General features: G+C 38.9%; 1 protein-coding gene and 1 long non-coding RNA gene across 2 annotated transcripts; one reads left to right on the top strand and one right to left on the bottom strand.

Moving 5' to 3' along the window:
• Positions 1 to 865: 865 nt before the first annotated feature.
• LOC106165339 (kelch repeat and BTB domain-containing protein 2) lies at positions 866 to 7692 on the bottom strand. The gene is made up of 9 exons (XM_013543511.2): positions 7674 to 7692; positions 7456 to 7568; positions 6050 to 6983; positions 5530 to 5679; positions 5011 to 5203; positions 4413 to 4610; positions 3919 to 4019; positions 3365 to 3502; positions 866 to 2602 (listed from the first exon to the last, which is right to left on the bottom strand). Exons 3-9 carry the CDS (start codon positions 6939 to 6941, stop codon positions 2412 to 2414), a joined length of 1863 nt encoding a protein of 620 aa, XP_013398965.2. The 5' UTR covers positions 6942 to 6983; positions 7456 to 7568; positions 7674 to 7692; the 3' UTR covers positions 866 to 2411.
• A 1250-nt stretch (positions 7693 to 8942) lies between these two features.
• Positions 8943 to 15113, top strand: LOC106165342 (uncharacterized). Its single transcript, XR_001238686.2, has 4 exons — positions 8943 to 9245; positions 11427 to 11604; positions 12189 to 12532; positions 13165 to 15113. It is a non-coding gene; the product is annotated as an uncharacterized LOC106165342 (long non-coding RNA).
• Positions 15114 to 15295: the final 182 nt, after the last annotated feature.

The raw sequence follows: 15295 nt of genomic DNA on the forward strand, positions 1-15295 counted from the left end.
ACAATCCCTTCATTTATGTCAGGAATAAAGCAGTATAATTAAAATTACGCGTGGCAGAATATCATTATGGTACATTGTATTTTGATGCACTGTCAATAAAGGTCCGTTTACAGTTTTGATGGATCGACCCAACTATGACTGCAATCAGGGAGCCAGTAGGATCGCAAATTGTGACCGAGCGCAAGCATGGCGATTAGTGGCTTTTGAATAACTCGAAAGCACCGCAATTTGCAACCGAGCACTAATAGCGACATCACCGTTAGTTTCGAGGTTTTTATTCGCGATGAGCAAATCTCGTCGTAATTGCCTTTGCGCATGCTTGATTCGTCATTTTATAGCGTCTTTAATGTAATTAAACATCGCGACGAGTTTTGGTTACTAGTCATGATAGCATATAACAAAGAATGGAAGCTTATAAAAGATCGAGTCACTCAGTACATCTGATAGAAAAAAACTTGCATTTTCTCAGTAAAGCTTAAAATTCCAAGTCTTCTTCAACAGGAATGTGCATAGATATTTTGTTCACGATTGCATAAAACCATAACATTCATGTACGTATTCATTTGGAACAATCAAGGCGTGGGGCACCAAAGGAAATCCGCAGCATAAGATTTCTTCAAAAGCATTTATATTTTTGTTTAAGTTCTGTTACTGACATGTTGTTGTTAAGCTTAAATTGATTGCTTAAAGAGACGGCGCGCACGTTCTTGGATTAAGAGGTCATTAATCTGACGGTGCAAAGGATGATAACGTTTTGGCTGTGATGGCAATACAATATTAGCTCCAGCTCTCCGCCGATGATTACTACATTTGTAGCACCCCTATGCTGGTGATACAATATTTTTCTTCAAGAATCATCGCAATGTTCAAATTGAGACGCTTTTAAAAACACACTGGTGTATGTCACATATTGCACAATCTAAAAAGTTCCGCTTGAGTGGTCAGTCACTGATAGTTTGATTTTTAATGTTCTTAAATATCGGCTTACAATGTCGGAACTGATTAAAGATAAATATGTATCTTACATTATTAACTTATTAAAGATTATCTCTCCCTCAGATCTTGCAAATTTAATGATCCAAGAGGAGCAATTAAAAAATCACAAAAGTTCACTTTACAAGTGCATTATTTTAATGGTAAATGTACCAAAAAAAGTGATTTAGTTTCACTGTTTTAGTTCTTCTGTTCCTTAAGATCCATTCCCACAGGCATCGCCGGTTTACGTAGATCAATCCAACTCTATGGGAATGGGGTCTTAGATACGACATGCAGGATACAATATTACATTCAAAACTGATGGTATCCTGTACTCTACCTGAAGCCATATTTGAAGCCAAATTTGGCTCAAGTTGCTAAATTTTGGATCAAAATTTGTTTTGCATGCGTTACTTTGTTTCCTTTAACTGAAACACACGTTTATAAAAGCCCATTTACACGTGAATGTAACAGATGGAGAAATAATAGTTATTCCTGGAGACAATGATTCTCAGAGGCTTAGTTCCTGAAGCTGGAACAATAGATGGATTCTTCACTCCCAGAGAATTCTGGATTCCTTACTCCCAGAGAATTCACTCATGGTGCCATCAGACCTTTCACAGAAACGTTTGTCACTATTTGGGATGTCAACCCTAACGATAACCCTCTCAAGGACATTACTCAGAGTAATATCAAACAAAGAGGCACCATTTCCGGAGAAAAAAACATGTCACATTACTCCTTAACATATAACCACTGGAGACATTCACACATGACGACAACACCACTGGAAATGGCATTGCTGGCAACACCACTCCTGTAGACATCACCACTGGTGACTTCACTCATAGAGAAAAAAAAACTGGTGACTTCACTCATGGAGGCAACACCACTGTAGACAACACTGCTGGTGACACCACTCCTGTAGACATCACCACTGGTGACTTCACTCATAGAGAAAAAAAAAACTGGTGACTTCACTCATGGAGGCAACACCACTGTAGACAACACTGCTGGTGACACCACTCCTGTAGACATCACCACTGGTGACTTCACTCATAGAGAAAAAAAACTGGTGACTTCACTCATGGAGGCAACACCACTGTAGACAACACTGCTGGTGACACCACTCCTGTAGACATCACCACTGGTGACTTCACGTATACATGAGAAACAACGAGTTCGGTACACTTGCTGTTCTTCAGTGAAATTACTAGAGCAGGTAACTGAGGCTGTTGATCTACCTTGAGCAGGTTACTAAGTATGTTGGCTTGCAATGTCAATACTTGAGCAGGTCAGACTGTAAACCTGCAATGGTATTACCTGAACAGGTCACAGAGTATGTTGACCTGCAGGATAATGACTTCAGCAGGTCACTGTTGACCTGCAGTGTCATTATTTAAGCAGGCCAATGGGAATGTTGACCTTCAGAGCCTTTACTTAAGCAGGTCACTGGGAATGTTGGCCACCACGCAGCCGAAGGTGCTCATCACGGAGGCCAGCTCCAAGCCCTCGTGCCACACCTCCCTGCCTTCCTGGTCCCTCCCCAGGAGATACAGCCCCGCCATCCAGCTGTTCTCATCCTCACCTCCCACCACCAGGATAGTGTTGTCATATTTGACCACACCTAGAATACAATAGGATAGAATAGAATGCAATGAAAGAATAGAATAGAATAGAGTGCTCTGCAGTATAATATAATATAATATAATATAATATAATATAATATAATATAATATAATATAATATAATATAATATAATGAAGACAAGTGTAATGTAAAGTTGTGTGATATGGGATACAGACTAAGAGTTAAATCAATGTCAATTTTTAAAGAGTTTGAGTCTAAATGTGCACCATCAAACCACTTGAGGTAAAGTGAAGCGAGATTTCATAAGATTTGGAGAAGGGTGGGTTTTGAAATAATGGCAAGTTAGCAGTCAAGGAGCAGCAATGAATAAACCCTGACAAAATTTATCAACAGATATTTTTCTGGTTGTTTTCTCTTAAATTCTTCTCCAATTACAGTCTATCACATAAAAGTATGAATTCATCATAATTTGTGTGACACTTTACTATTTATTCCAAAACCTGTAATCCTGGCACACATAGTTTCTGAAGCGTTTATCTCTACTCTGAGTTGAGTCCCCCATGTGTGTTTTCTAGTCTGTATGTTATCATGAGGGCGTTTCAATAATTGGAAAGTTTATTGGTCTGAAAAACACAGGCATGTGCCTCTGATGAACTTTACTTTATTACCAGTACACTATACACTTTATTTATGCACTAATTCGGACTATTGAACCTTCGGACTACAGCTACAGCCCCATTATCACACTGTGCCAACAGCCTCATTCTGGGATCTTGCATTCTATTAAACAGTACCCTACCTGCTCCACACAGTGAATTTGGCAGTTCCGGCCCCTCGCTCCATGTCTCCGTCACAGGGTCAAATACTTCCACAGAACACACACAGTGCTCTGGCAGAAACTCCCGCTTCCATTTCTCACTCACAAGTGAATTTCCACCTGAAACAATCATTGATTAAAAACATTTTATGTCTGACGTATAGCAGCTGAGATGCCATGATGCTGTAAGTTAAAAGCAGCATTAACTTTCTATGTGTCCACAAAGAGGAGGACATGGGGAAATGTGTATTTGGTAAATTACTTTATTTCTTTTAATTCACCAACTTCTTAGCATGCCCTTGTTTTAGAGGTTAAAGTGGTTTTACATGTAACATATTAGCTATATTGCTTTGAAAATGCACTTTTATACTTATGATATCACATACGTTTACCATGTGGACATACACATGGACAAAATTCTGCCCTTTATTAATTTTTTTTCATGTTTTCTTTCTTTTTTTTTTTTTCCTTTATTTTTTAGCCTCATTTTATACAATTATCATACTGCTATTATGATAACTCCTGTGTGTACTCACCAATGATGTAGATCTTCTCTTTATAGACCACACAGCCAGCAAGAGCCCGGGATACATGCATACTGGGCAGCTGTATCCACTGCTCCGGCACTGGGTCATACCTATGGTCATTTATTTATCTATTTACTTTTTATTTATCCATATTCCTTTACAAGACATCTCCACATATAATGTAAAACTTCCAAATGAAATGATAATTCATTGGTTTTTCTATTTACATTTTGATTTATGTTATCACTTTACTGATGTGCATTTATTTATTATTTTTCTTTAACTATGAACGAGAGTGTTTCATGAATAATGTAGTATTCTGAAGAGAGAACAAAGGTTGTAGGAAGAGAGAAAGAGAGAGGGAGAGAGGAGGAGGGGAGAGAAAACAGGATGTAGGAAGAGAGAGAGAGAGAGAGAAAGGGGGGACAAAGAGGAGAGAGAGAGAGAGAGAGAGAGAGAGAGAAAGAGAGAGAGAAAGCAGCAGAAAGAGTGGAATCCTGTACCTAAAAGCTGCCTTAGATATCCCATTTACGTCCTCCCCACCAAACACATACAGCTTTCCCTTATAACTGGTGGCTGCCATACACCTGGTGGGAACAGGCAGTGGAGTGACCACCTCCCACTTGTTAGCATGCTGGTCATATCTCTCCACACTGGACAACAAGCTGCTATAGTCTTGGCCTCCTATAGCATACACAAACCTAGAACAGGGCACCCAAAAAAAAAAGTTAATAATGTATTTATGAAAATGGGTTGGTAAAAACAAACATACTACTAGTAATAAGAAAAATCCAAGTCTGCTGAAATTTGTCCTTGGACTGGCCCATGAAGAAAATCAATTATAAGTGTTCCAGCAGCCCAGTAAATATGCTAGCTGGCAAACTGTGTTACTTTATAGCTTACTGTCATTCTACATATCGGTCAATGTACAGTAACATGTAGTCTTATGATAAAAAAAGCACAACAGAATACAAATTATATGTATATTTACCACTGTGACAGTGCAATTTAAACACATAGTCTTAGAACAATCTAAACAAACCATGCACTACATAAACAATGTCAAAAATAGTGTTTAAAAAATATCTACTCAATACAAACCTGTCTAGCACCGTGAGGGCAAACTGATATCTCTTCATCTCCATGGCAACCTTGCTTACCCAGGTCTTGGTGGCGTAATCAAACATGAAGACACTGTCACAGACTCCCTCAGTGCAGACAGAACCTCGGTAGTTGATCTTCCTCAGAGCTCCACCAGCCAGGTAGATCTGGTTATCACCTGTCACTGCACAACCTGCAGGGAACATAATAATAATAATAATAATAGTATTACTACAACTACTACTACTACTACTACTACTACTACTACTACTACTACTAATAATAATAATAATAATAATAATAATAACATGAAAAACAAATATGGGAATATCTAGAATCATTTTTTTTTATCATTTGGAGAAACTAATTTTAGGTACATTTTATATATTAGATGAACAAATTATTAACATTATTATCCTGACGTTTAACATTTCACGAATCAAAATGGAGATGAATTAATATTTTTCAAAGGCAACCGGGAGAAGTTCTGAATGCACTAAAGGTGGCAGTGTTACTCACCTGGCATGAAGAGACTGTGTGGCAGTTTACCCAGTAATGTAGCATCACCACATTCTGTGGGCAGTAAGGCCTCTATGCTGTTGTACTTGGTCAGGGGATCGTCACTGTAGGGGTTGGCCATTATTACAATGGCACGCTTGTATGGCATTCCTGGAAGTCATAAACATATACATCTATGCAACAATCAGTCATGAGCCTAGGTTTCAAAAATAACCTCTGAACCAAATTTTATTGCAGAATCTCAGGAATCGAGAGGCATTCAAGTAGTTTGGCCATATATGATCTGTGGATCTGTACATCGGCTGTTCTGAAAGCGCTCTAACTGTGATAAAGTGGAGGAGAATCAATGCAACGAAATAGAGAATTGTGTTTTATATGTCACATTTTAACCAGTGGGGGGTTTACAATGTGGGGTAGTAACTATGATGAAGTGGAGAACTAAAAATGCAGGCCAGTAGCAGCCCAAGAACATAAAAAGATGTAAACAACACAGCATACAAGGACAATTTTGATATCTCACCACTTCTGGGCATGAAGTTGAGGTCCATTTCATGGTGTCTGTTCTTTAACATGTGATAGTACCTGACATCACTGAGGGTTTTCATCAGAGACGGTCTGTCAGTAAATAGGCCATTGTTGTCTATACAGTCACAGAAGTAATACGAACTGATATTGGCAAATCTCACACATTTCATCACTGCTTCCAGATCTCCCTTTCGGGTCTCCAAGTCATGGAGAACCCATGCAAGACAGGCCTCGTAGACCACTTCCTCCTGTGCTACGCTTATCTGGCTGCCGCTGACTATCTCCGTAAGTTTGTCTGCTGGGAGAGACATAAATTCTTGCTCCTTGCATAAAGTGGTGAACTGGTTGTTAATGATCTCCTTCCCTTTTTTGGCCAAGTCATCGCACTCGTGTGCCTTGGCAAAGAAGTACATACCGATACAGTTTGACACATTAACATGGCGAATCATGAAGTCAGCGCAGCCTCCTCTCAGAGAGATCAGCTGAAACAAGTTGGCTGCAGACAGGAGATTCTGCACAGAGTCTTCCGAAAGAACAACCTCACCTGTGTAGATATAGTCTAGCACCAGGGACACAGTTTGTGATGTCATGTCCTTCAGGTGCACCTTGCTCTCCCTGTTCTCTGACAAATCGTTGGTGAACATGGCCATGAAGTACGGAGAGGACACAGCTAACACGTTTTTATGGCAGGGGAATTCTCTCTCCTCCACAACCAAGGTCATATCTGTGAACTGCTTGTTCTCGTAAAGCACAGAGAATCCACGCAGCAGTGACTGTGCCCGGTCCTGGTCCACATATGTGTTGTTGCTAGGGACAACCGCAGAGGAGGCATCACTGAGAGGGGATGTCACGTTGATATTGTCATCAGCCACGTCGCAGTCAGACATTTTTTATGGGAGATATGCCAAGACCTTGGCACAATGTCAAACCTGAAACATAAAACAGTGAAATATTGGAGTACTAAAAACAATGGTTTTTACATGTACAAGAAAGAAACAAACAACAAAACATCTCATGTTTTTGGACTACCAAAGCAAGGTTATAAAATTTGGTAAACCTAAATAATTATATATATAGAACTATTTTAAAAGAAATGCCTCATAATGTCCCTTTTTGAATTCCTTTCATCATTATATGTCTTCTTCTCATTCATACACCCCCTCCTGTGCTCTGAATCACTACACTTTATGCCACGAGTATAAAACCGTAAAGTTTGCTAACAGTAATACATGTTGAAAAAATATGTTAACATAAACTTGGACTAAAGATGGTTACTTATATCAAATATCTATATTATCAAACATTCACTGAACTAGAAGGCACAAGAGCGAATGCGTATGAACTATAAATTTCAAGGCTGGAAACTGATTATATGGACTAGTTTACACAAAGAAAGCTCACCGCTCAAGTGTCAGTAGAAAGACGGCGACAGTGCCAGCGAGTAACAATCCCAGGTAAGCACTACGTTGAGCAGGGTTTTGGCAAAGCCTTGCAACTCTTGTCAAGTCATGCACCTTCGAATGTTCAAACAATGAGTTTATGAACACAATATCGTGACAATTGCTTATCAGAGAAATAAAATTTCTACGAAACACTGCACTGCACTGCAGTTAACTTACCAAGGGAAAACAAACACTTTCCGATCTCCAGACTGTAAAGAGCGCAGCTCATCTAGGTGTGACGTGACTCGACCGTGTCAGACAGCAAATGTTGTCCTCTGAAGCTTTTTGTCTTCAAAAACAATTTCATTTCAAAACGAAAAGATTTTGCTCTTATGATTAATAAAGGTATGGTCACTCAAGCAGTTTAGTTGCATGGACCAAAATAAAAAAAAGACGAAGCCTTTTAAGAGGGTCTTGCTGTGCAAGAACGGTGGAGGAAAAATATAATATTCTTCTATTATTCAAAATTCGATTTTACTTTAATAATGTTACAGCAAATAGATTGATTATTGCCATACCCTTTGATGAAGTCTAAAAAATTTTGTCAACAAGTCATAAAAATGACTTTTAAGATATAATTTTCCACGACGACCCTCTGAATTCCTGACACCATTGGCTGATCGACCATTAGGTGGTGACGGGGGTCGTTCTATAAATAAACAGTTGATTCTCTTCTTTCATTTTCACGGTTCATCAAAACACAGCAAAGATTAGAACGCTTACTCTCATTTATAAAGTTTTAAACATTCATTTTAATTCAAAGTCTAATTTTCAATTATTATGAAATTGTTATGACAAATAGGCCCTACTCTATCGCACTGGTAGGCCCTACTAGTATTAGTTTTCCACAGCCAGGGAACATCTTTTCAGTTGGAAATTAAGTAGGCCTATTATATAGAAACGCTTTGTACTGGTGCCTATATTTGATGATCGGGTCATGGATATAACTAATTATGATTCGTTTAAGAAAAGAACGGTTGTAACGTTTGCGACATCCCAACGCAGACGAGCACACTTAAAAGAAAAGAAAAAAGAGATTAGAGGTTTATTTCTCCAATAAACACACAGAGAGAAAGTTAAGCAATAGGCATATACAATTAAAATAAAGTAAACACGACTGCTTAACTTTTTTATGTATTATTATTATTTTAATGTATAATGGCAAGTGAGCACTTTTCTCCATTCTTATCCATCTTAAAAAAGTCAACAAGCCACAAAGACACCTGGTACCTAGAAGCAAGTAAACATAACTAAAGTTTTTTTTAACGAATAATTTTTTCCTTGATTTTTTGTTAAAACAAGAACGCATACTCATTGCCAGAATGTGTGTCTACGGCAAGTCCCTAGGCTCCGTTCTCCACTTTCTATGTGCTCTGGATTATATGTGCCCACGTGGCGGGAAAACCGACTAATCACGGCCCTGCAAAACACTGGGTCAACTCAGGTGACTTCCCTTCCAGGGGGTGTCGATTTTTGGAAATTCCAGTGCTGCAGACGCTGACTTTTATCCCCAGGGTACTGGTATTTTATTGGCTGGTGGTGCATTGCGCAAATATGTTGCCCAATCAGACGGCAAGAAAACTGGGAAATTCCGCGTGCAGAGTGGGAAATTCCGGGCGTGGGTTTTGGTACATATGCTGTAAAGTGTTTGACCCGCTGCTGAGGAGCGGCCTAGATCAAAGTCACGGCGAACGCTTGTTGTTTAATTACCCACACACCTTCCATGCCTTCAACTGTGGCTGGTAAATGGTAAGTTATCATTCATTTTATCAAGTATTTTAGCAATTTGTGTAATAACAGAGATTAAGTACAATACAGGGGAGTGAATTAAGTTTATATAATTTTGCTAGTTTTGTGTGCTTATAGTCTTAGCTGACGCCAGTGCACGACGTGTGACAGTGTAACACAAAAAGAAGAAGGAAATAAAAGGAGGTTCGATTTCTCTCAACCGTGGCATGTTACCACGTTATTACCAAGCGTCATTTGCAAATTTGGCTATTTTATATATTTGATGGACATTGGGTCTTTAAGAAAACGTTTCCAATATGAAAGTTTATTCTCTCTAGTTCGATCTTTAGCTCCTATCCATTTGAGAGAAAACAGCCTACGTTTACTCGACCTCAACGAATTCAATCTCCTTTTGTATTGAATGTCGATGTGATTGTGTCAGTATTGTCTAACGTTTAAAATTATAATAATAATAATTAAAATAATAATAATAAAGTAACCCTTTTTTATAAGTCTGCACTTGTCTGTGTGAGGTCGAACCATTAAATGCAACCTACAAAGACCTAATATGGATGAGCAGCTCAATACATTTATTTAAAAAAAGCAATCGAAAGTACCGGGTATACTGTATATCACCCCTGTCATCTATGGTGAATAGACGCCATTTCCCTTTCACCTTTTGAAAAGATACTGCTTAAAATTTATAAATTTCGCATACTTAAAGCACGCTCCTTACCTTCATTGTAATAATTCTTATTTTTTTCTTGTTTTCTTAATTTCCTCGTTTCTCGTGGGTTCAAAGGGTATAATCAGGTTAAATGCCCATTAATGTGTTTCACGCTAAGATAAGAGCCGGGTATTCCCAACGTTCAGATAGGTAGGCGTGACTTTGGCTGGACGTGTCCTTGAGTTCTCTGTGTCACAATGCACCGACCTCATACATCAGAACGGGCCTTTTGTTCGTGTGTGTTGCTGGTGACACGACCCACAAAGCTAAAAGTCCAGCACAAAAAAAAAAAAAAAAAAAAAAAAACAAATTTTTCATTACATCTGCGTAAGTGTTTTTTTAAATGATTATGATTTCCCCAGTAAGAATTCAAACCATGCTTTTTATTTATTTTTTTTTTTTTATTAATTTAATTTAAGTATTTATCGCCAGGTATATTCTAATTCTGTAATAATAAAATGTAAATTCTCTTTACTGGCCTGCGCTCTTGGTATAACAGATTAAACATACGGAAATAGAAGAGATTTCTTAAATCACCACTGGCACAGGGAACCGATATTCAACTACTTGATGTCTATGTGTAACTTAGTGATTTGAGTAAAGGTGGCGCTGAGGGTGGGTTTTTCCCAAGAGAGGGCGGTTGGTGTCGCCCTAGGGTTCAGAGGTAACTGGAAACACAGAGATATGCTAATAATAGATATACGTTTTCATTAGGGTTTTAAACCTCAAAAACCGAGGTTTTTTAGCGTAAACATCGGGGACACTGGTTTTCTGTTATTTAGAATAAGAACCTCGGGATTAAGGGAAGGGTGATGCACTAGTATTTTCATGATTTCTACTCGCAGGAAGTGAACTCCTGGTGATAGTACTACTATTAGTAGTTCCTAAAATGATTCTGCGCTCTCTAACGGCGTACCAAGTAGTCAATGACTGATGTTATTCGAGACGTGACTGTGGGAAGTTCAAAATTTATCAGACTGTGGACCTGCAGCGGATGATGGGCTTTTTTTTTTTTTTTTTTCAGAGTCATGAGCCCAGTGTGATACTGGAAAAATAACTGGGGGCTAACTTTTCAATAAGTAAAGTAAAAAAAATCTGTATGCCTTGAAAGTTTATTATGCGTAATTCGAATTTTAGATGGTAGTGGAGAAAAATGTTTTATTTACATGTACATGTGGCTGAGACGAACGTGGAGTGTTATATCAAGAACTTGATAATAAATATTATTATTTGATAATAAGATGACATAAAAAGTAATAAATTATAAAAAATCTAAATGAATTCACAAGGCGTAGATATTAGGTGTTGGCGTAAGTCTCTCTCTCTCTCTCTCTCTCTCTCTCTCTCTCTCTCTCTCTCTCTCTCTCTCTCTCTCTCTCTCTCTCTCTCTCTCTCTCTCTCAGATATCAATTGAGGTTAACTTGCTCCTTTCACCTATGTAATACCTACTTTCGTTGGTATGTTATCGTTTTTAGGTGCGTTTGAGGATTTGCAACGAAACAACAACTCAGACAACCCGCAAGGAGCCAGCACTTCGAGCAAATTTTTGTGCATTTTGATACCAAGATCGCCATCACATTGGTGAAATCTCAATACCCAGCAGGGCTTTGGAGACAGCTGCAGAGCAGAGTGATGACATGACGGTTTACTTTAGTTCGTCTTTCAACTAAAATTTATTATTATTATTATTATTATTATTATTATTATTATTATTATTAATCCATTTAGGTGTTAATTTATTTTGCTTATATAATTAATCTTATTACTCGCTTATATTATAATCATTATTTTTTAATCTGTATATGTACATTATGTACATATATTTATTTATTTTTCATTTATTATCATCATCATTTTATCTACAAGGAGAGTTTTAGTCATTTTCTTGAAAATGTTTACCTGTAAGAATGCGTAAAAACACATTTGGGCCAGTGATAAGTGTGTTAGAGGAGAAAACCATTGTGTTTTTCGCTGAAAATTAGTTGAAGGACTTTTCAAATTGAACGGTACAGTTTAAGTGGTTGCTGGGGAAGGGGGGGGGAGAGGGGGGTTAGCCCAGCTTGAACGTGGATGAGTCACCTAAACGGTGTTCCCGACCTAAACACGCCCAGTTGACCCGATTAATTTTAATTGGCCCAGTGGGTTCGGGAAAGAGAGTGCAAACTCCCTGTAGCTTTTAGTTCTGATATAGCTTTTCTTTGCATCATTAATATCTTTTTTAAAATATCTTTTTTAAGGAACAAAACAGATAAATCGTCATCATTGTGAGAAATATGAGAAAATACAAGCCCTTCCATAGCACGAAGAAACAACAAAATGCTGCTTGCAAGGATTGCATATGTGGTACAATGATTAAGGCGATTTTTCATTAAAGGCAGCAAGACAAGCACCGCGCACCATACGGCGTGTGGTAATACTGCTGGATCCCGCCTCTTGAAGCTGAGCACTAGTAGAGGAAGGACCGACAGACGATTTCGGGCAGCTCTCCAGTCTGTTTAGTGTAATGCCTTCTGAAATATTTCCCTTCAATTCTTGGTCTTTGGCGGCCGTTGCTATGGTATTACGAGTTCATGTAATTCAGGTATGATATGATATGTTACAGGCACGCTGACATAGGCGAGGGAACTAACGTGTAATTACGATATAGTCTAATAGGGGGCGCAGTGGGTCACCCTAGTTTTACGTGTGAGCCAATAGGTGACGCTATCAGCAAGAACCTTTTTGCACCTTAACACAGGGTGACCGCATACCTTTAATCCAATAATATTTATGTGTGTTAAGTATATAAAGGAGATTATTGTTGATATAAACACTATCTTTCACCGGATATGTTGTCAGCCAATGTAGCAATAGGTCAAACCAAAAGTCACTATGTCAATATATGTGTCAACAAGAAATGATGGGTGGATGTTATTCAACACGTTTAACCCAGAAAATATGATCGATAAAGAATCATTCGGTCAAGATGCCCGAGGATAGTGTTATGTTATTTTCCTCTTTGACAGTGTGAACAAGTGCGTGACCTAAAACACGACGGCGGCCTTGGTGTGTCTTACCCTGTCGTCTACTTCGTTTTGTTGTCATTTCATTAAAACACCAACGTTACCAACTTAATATGTTTGCTTTTTCGACGAAATCCCGATGTTCCATTAATCTTTGTAAACTCGAGATAGACGATGGTGTAACCCTGGCATGCTTTTATTTTCTTTTCAGATATTTTAAGCTCTTCCAAGAAAGTCTATTTCTTCCCGTGCAGACACGATGCAGAGTCGATCGAGACACAGTTATATTGTCCTTGAGTCCCCAAATAGAATTTTCTCCAGGGTAGCACATAACCGGCGCTGCACGCTACGGGGGGCGAATAAGACAAGGTTTATTTCCACCTCAAACACACGAAAAATCTTCACCGAGAAACAACGAGCCACGCTAGTGCAGCTAGCCAACGGTCGAAGAAGCTTGTTCGCAGATTCTGTAGCCAGGATCCAGCGTAATCGTCGCGCGATGGGAATTTCCCCTCCCCCCCGAGTCAACTCCCCCGTTTTTCTCTGCTGTCCTACCTTGGACGGGGTCCATCCAGGTCCCATATTTGCATATCGTCTGCACAGTACTGGGTACAGTGTTTACGGAAGGGGGAAAACTCGTGGCATGATTTCTAATTTTAGAAAAATCTTGTAGGTGGTGTCTCTCCCACTTTTTTTTCAGCATTGTGCTACAGAGAGCTGGTTGAACTGAGAGCTACTGCTGAACGTTTGGGACAGTTGAAGAGAAATTAAAAGTTCTTGTTGCATTTGCACATTTGAGCCCAAAAATGGTGCATTTCTGATAATTTTTGGAATTTCAGATTCCTAAAAACAAGGTATTCTTGGGTAAGGCAGCTCACATGTATCGTGACGTTAGGCAATATGAAATATCACACAATGGTCCACTCGTGTTTCACCAAGCGAACCAAATGACACACTCTGTATTATCATTCATAATACACATCATTTCAGCAAAATCTGCGATATTTTCCATCTCCCTGTAGCCCAGGTAAATGTACACAGTAGTATTGATAGCGTTCTGCGAAGAGATGAGGGGGTCCCTTCCAAGAAAACGCTGTAAATCTTTTCGACCTCGCCCAAAGTAAATGTGACCCTGTGCACCTGGGTGTGGGAACGGTGAACACACCAAAAATATTAACCCTTTCTAGACTTTGAGGTGGAACGGCGTTCGTCAAATTGATGCACGTCTTCGTGGCCTATTGCTCAGTACATTGTACAATGTAGTCTAGAACTAGCTGAGTATTTTTATTCCTGATCCGATATAGAGCAATGTTTAATTTTAAAAGCCGAGCTTTCACAATTATGAGTTTGTTTTCAACCACATTGTAAATGCGGTTCATATTCGGTTTGAATATCGGTTTTCCTGTGTTACCATAACTTTTCATTTTTCTTAGGAATGCATTGGTTAATTTTTTTTTTCAAATATTTATCCTATTAAATTTTTCTCCCCACAGGGATGTAGACAGTTGCTTTTCTAATTCAAAAATTAGACATGGCTGTCACAGACTAGTATTTGCAGGTGAAAATCTAGACCTGCTTATTGGACATTCCCGTCTTCCCTTTACACGTGCGTTGACCGTGACCCGCAGCTATTTTTCGCGTTGGATAATCAATTTTAAGAGTCCTGTCTACAAACTTGAAAGAAATCATTCAGGCTTGAAGTAGAGAAATTTTAGCGATATTACGAAAGTTCCGTAACATGTGGCTATTTCTTCCCTCTCGAGATGGTCATTTTATTCAGTGTCAATAATCACTTTTTTTTTTTAATTTTAATTATGGTTATATTTAGCCAAAGTTCTTTCTGAAAGGTGAAAGATTATTTGATTTTCCTCAAACGATTCTGGCTGAAATTCAAATGTGAAAGAGTGAGATAACGTCTCCTCTACCGCAATCATCCGTGGATTAGGTGGGGGACAAATTGCCTAGCAACGAAAGCAAGCTCCGGACCGGTTACCTAGCAACAGAAATTAATACAAGAGGTGGTTACCTAGCAACAGAAATAGCAGGGTAACTAATCACCAACGGTAAAATTTACATGATTGATTACTGTGTATTATTTAATCCGCAAAAATATTGGGTAAATACGAAAAAGTACATGGCGTTAAACTTACGCCGTCTGATCCCCCCCTCCCTCCCTCCCCCCCCCCCCCCCCCCCCCCCCCCCCCCCCCCAAATCCAGAGCCACAGAAGGATGTTTTCACAAGTGTTTTCACTATTTTTCTCAGGCTAATCACCACCACGTACACATTTCCATCCAGCGAGGATTTTTTGTACATCACCCACCTTGACTCTGGTAGGGAGGA

The sequence above is a fragment of the Lingula anatina genome, chromosome 10 (assembly GCF_051362555.1).
Source record: "Lingula anatina isolate TDL-2025a chromosome 10, LinAna3.0, whole genome shotgun sequence".
Lineage (NCBI taxonomy): Eukaryota > Metazoa > Brachiopoda > Lingulata > Lingulida > Lingulidae > Lingula > Lingula anatina.

Coding starts and splice junctions, on each gene's coding strand:
- LOC106165339 (XM_013543511.2), bottom strand. CDS start 6,941: ATGTCTGACTGCGACGTGGCTGATGACAATATCAACGTGACATCCCCT. Junction 4,611..5,010: donor GCCCTCACGGTGCTAGACAG/GTTTGTATTGAG, acceptor GCCCTGTTCTAG/GTTTGTGTATGCTATAGGAG. Junction 2,603..3,364: donor AAATTCACTGTGTGGAGCAG/GTAGGGTACTGT, acceptor ATTGTATTCTAG/GTGTGGTCAAATATGACAAC.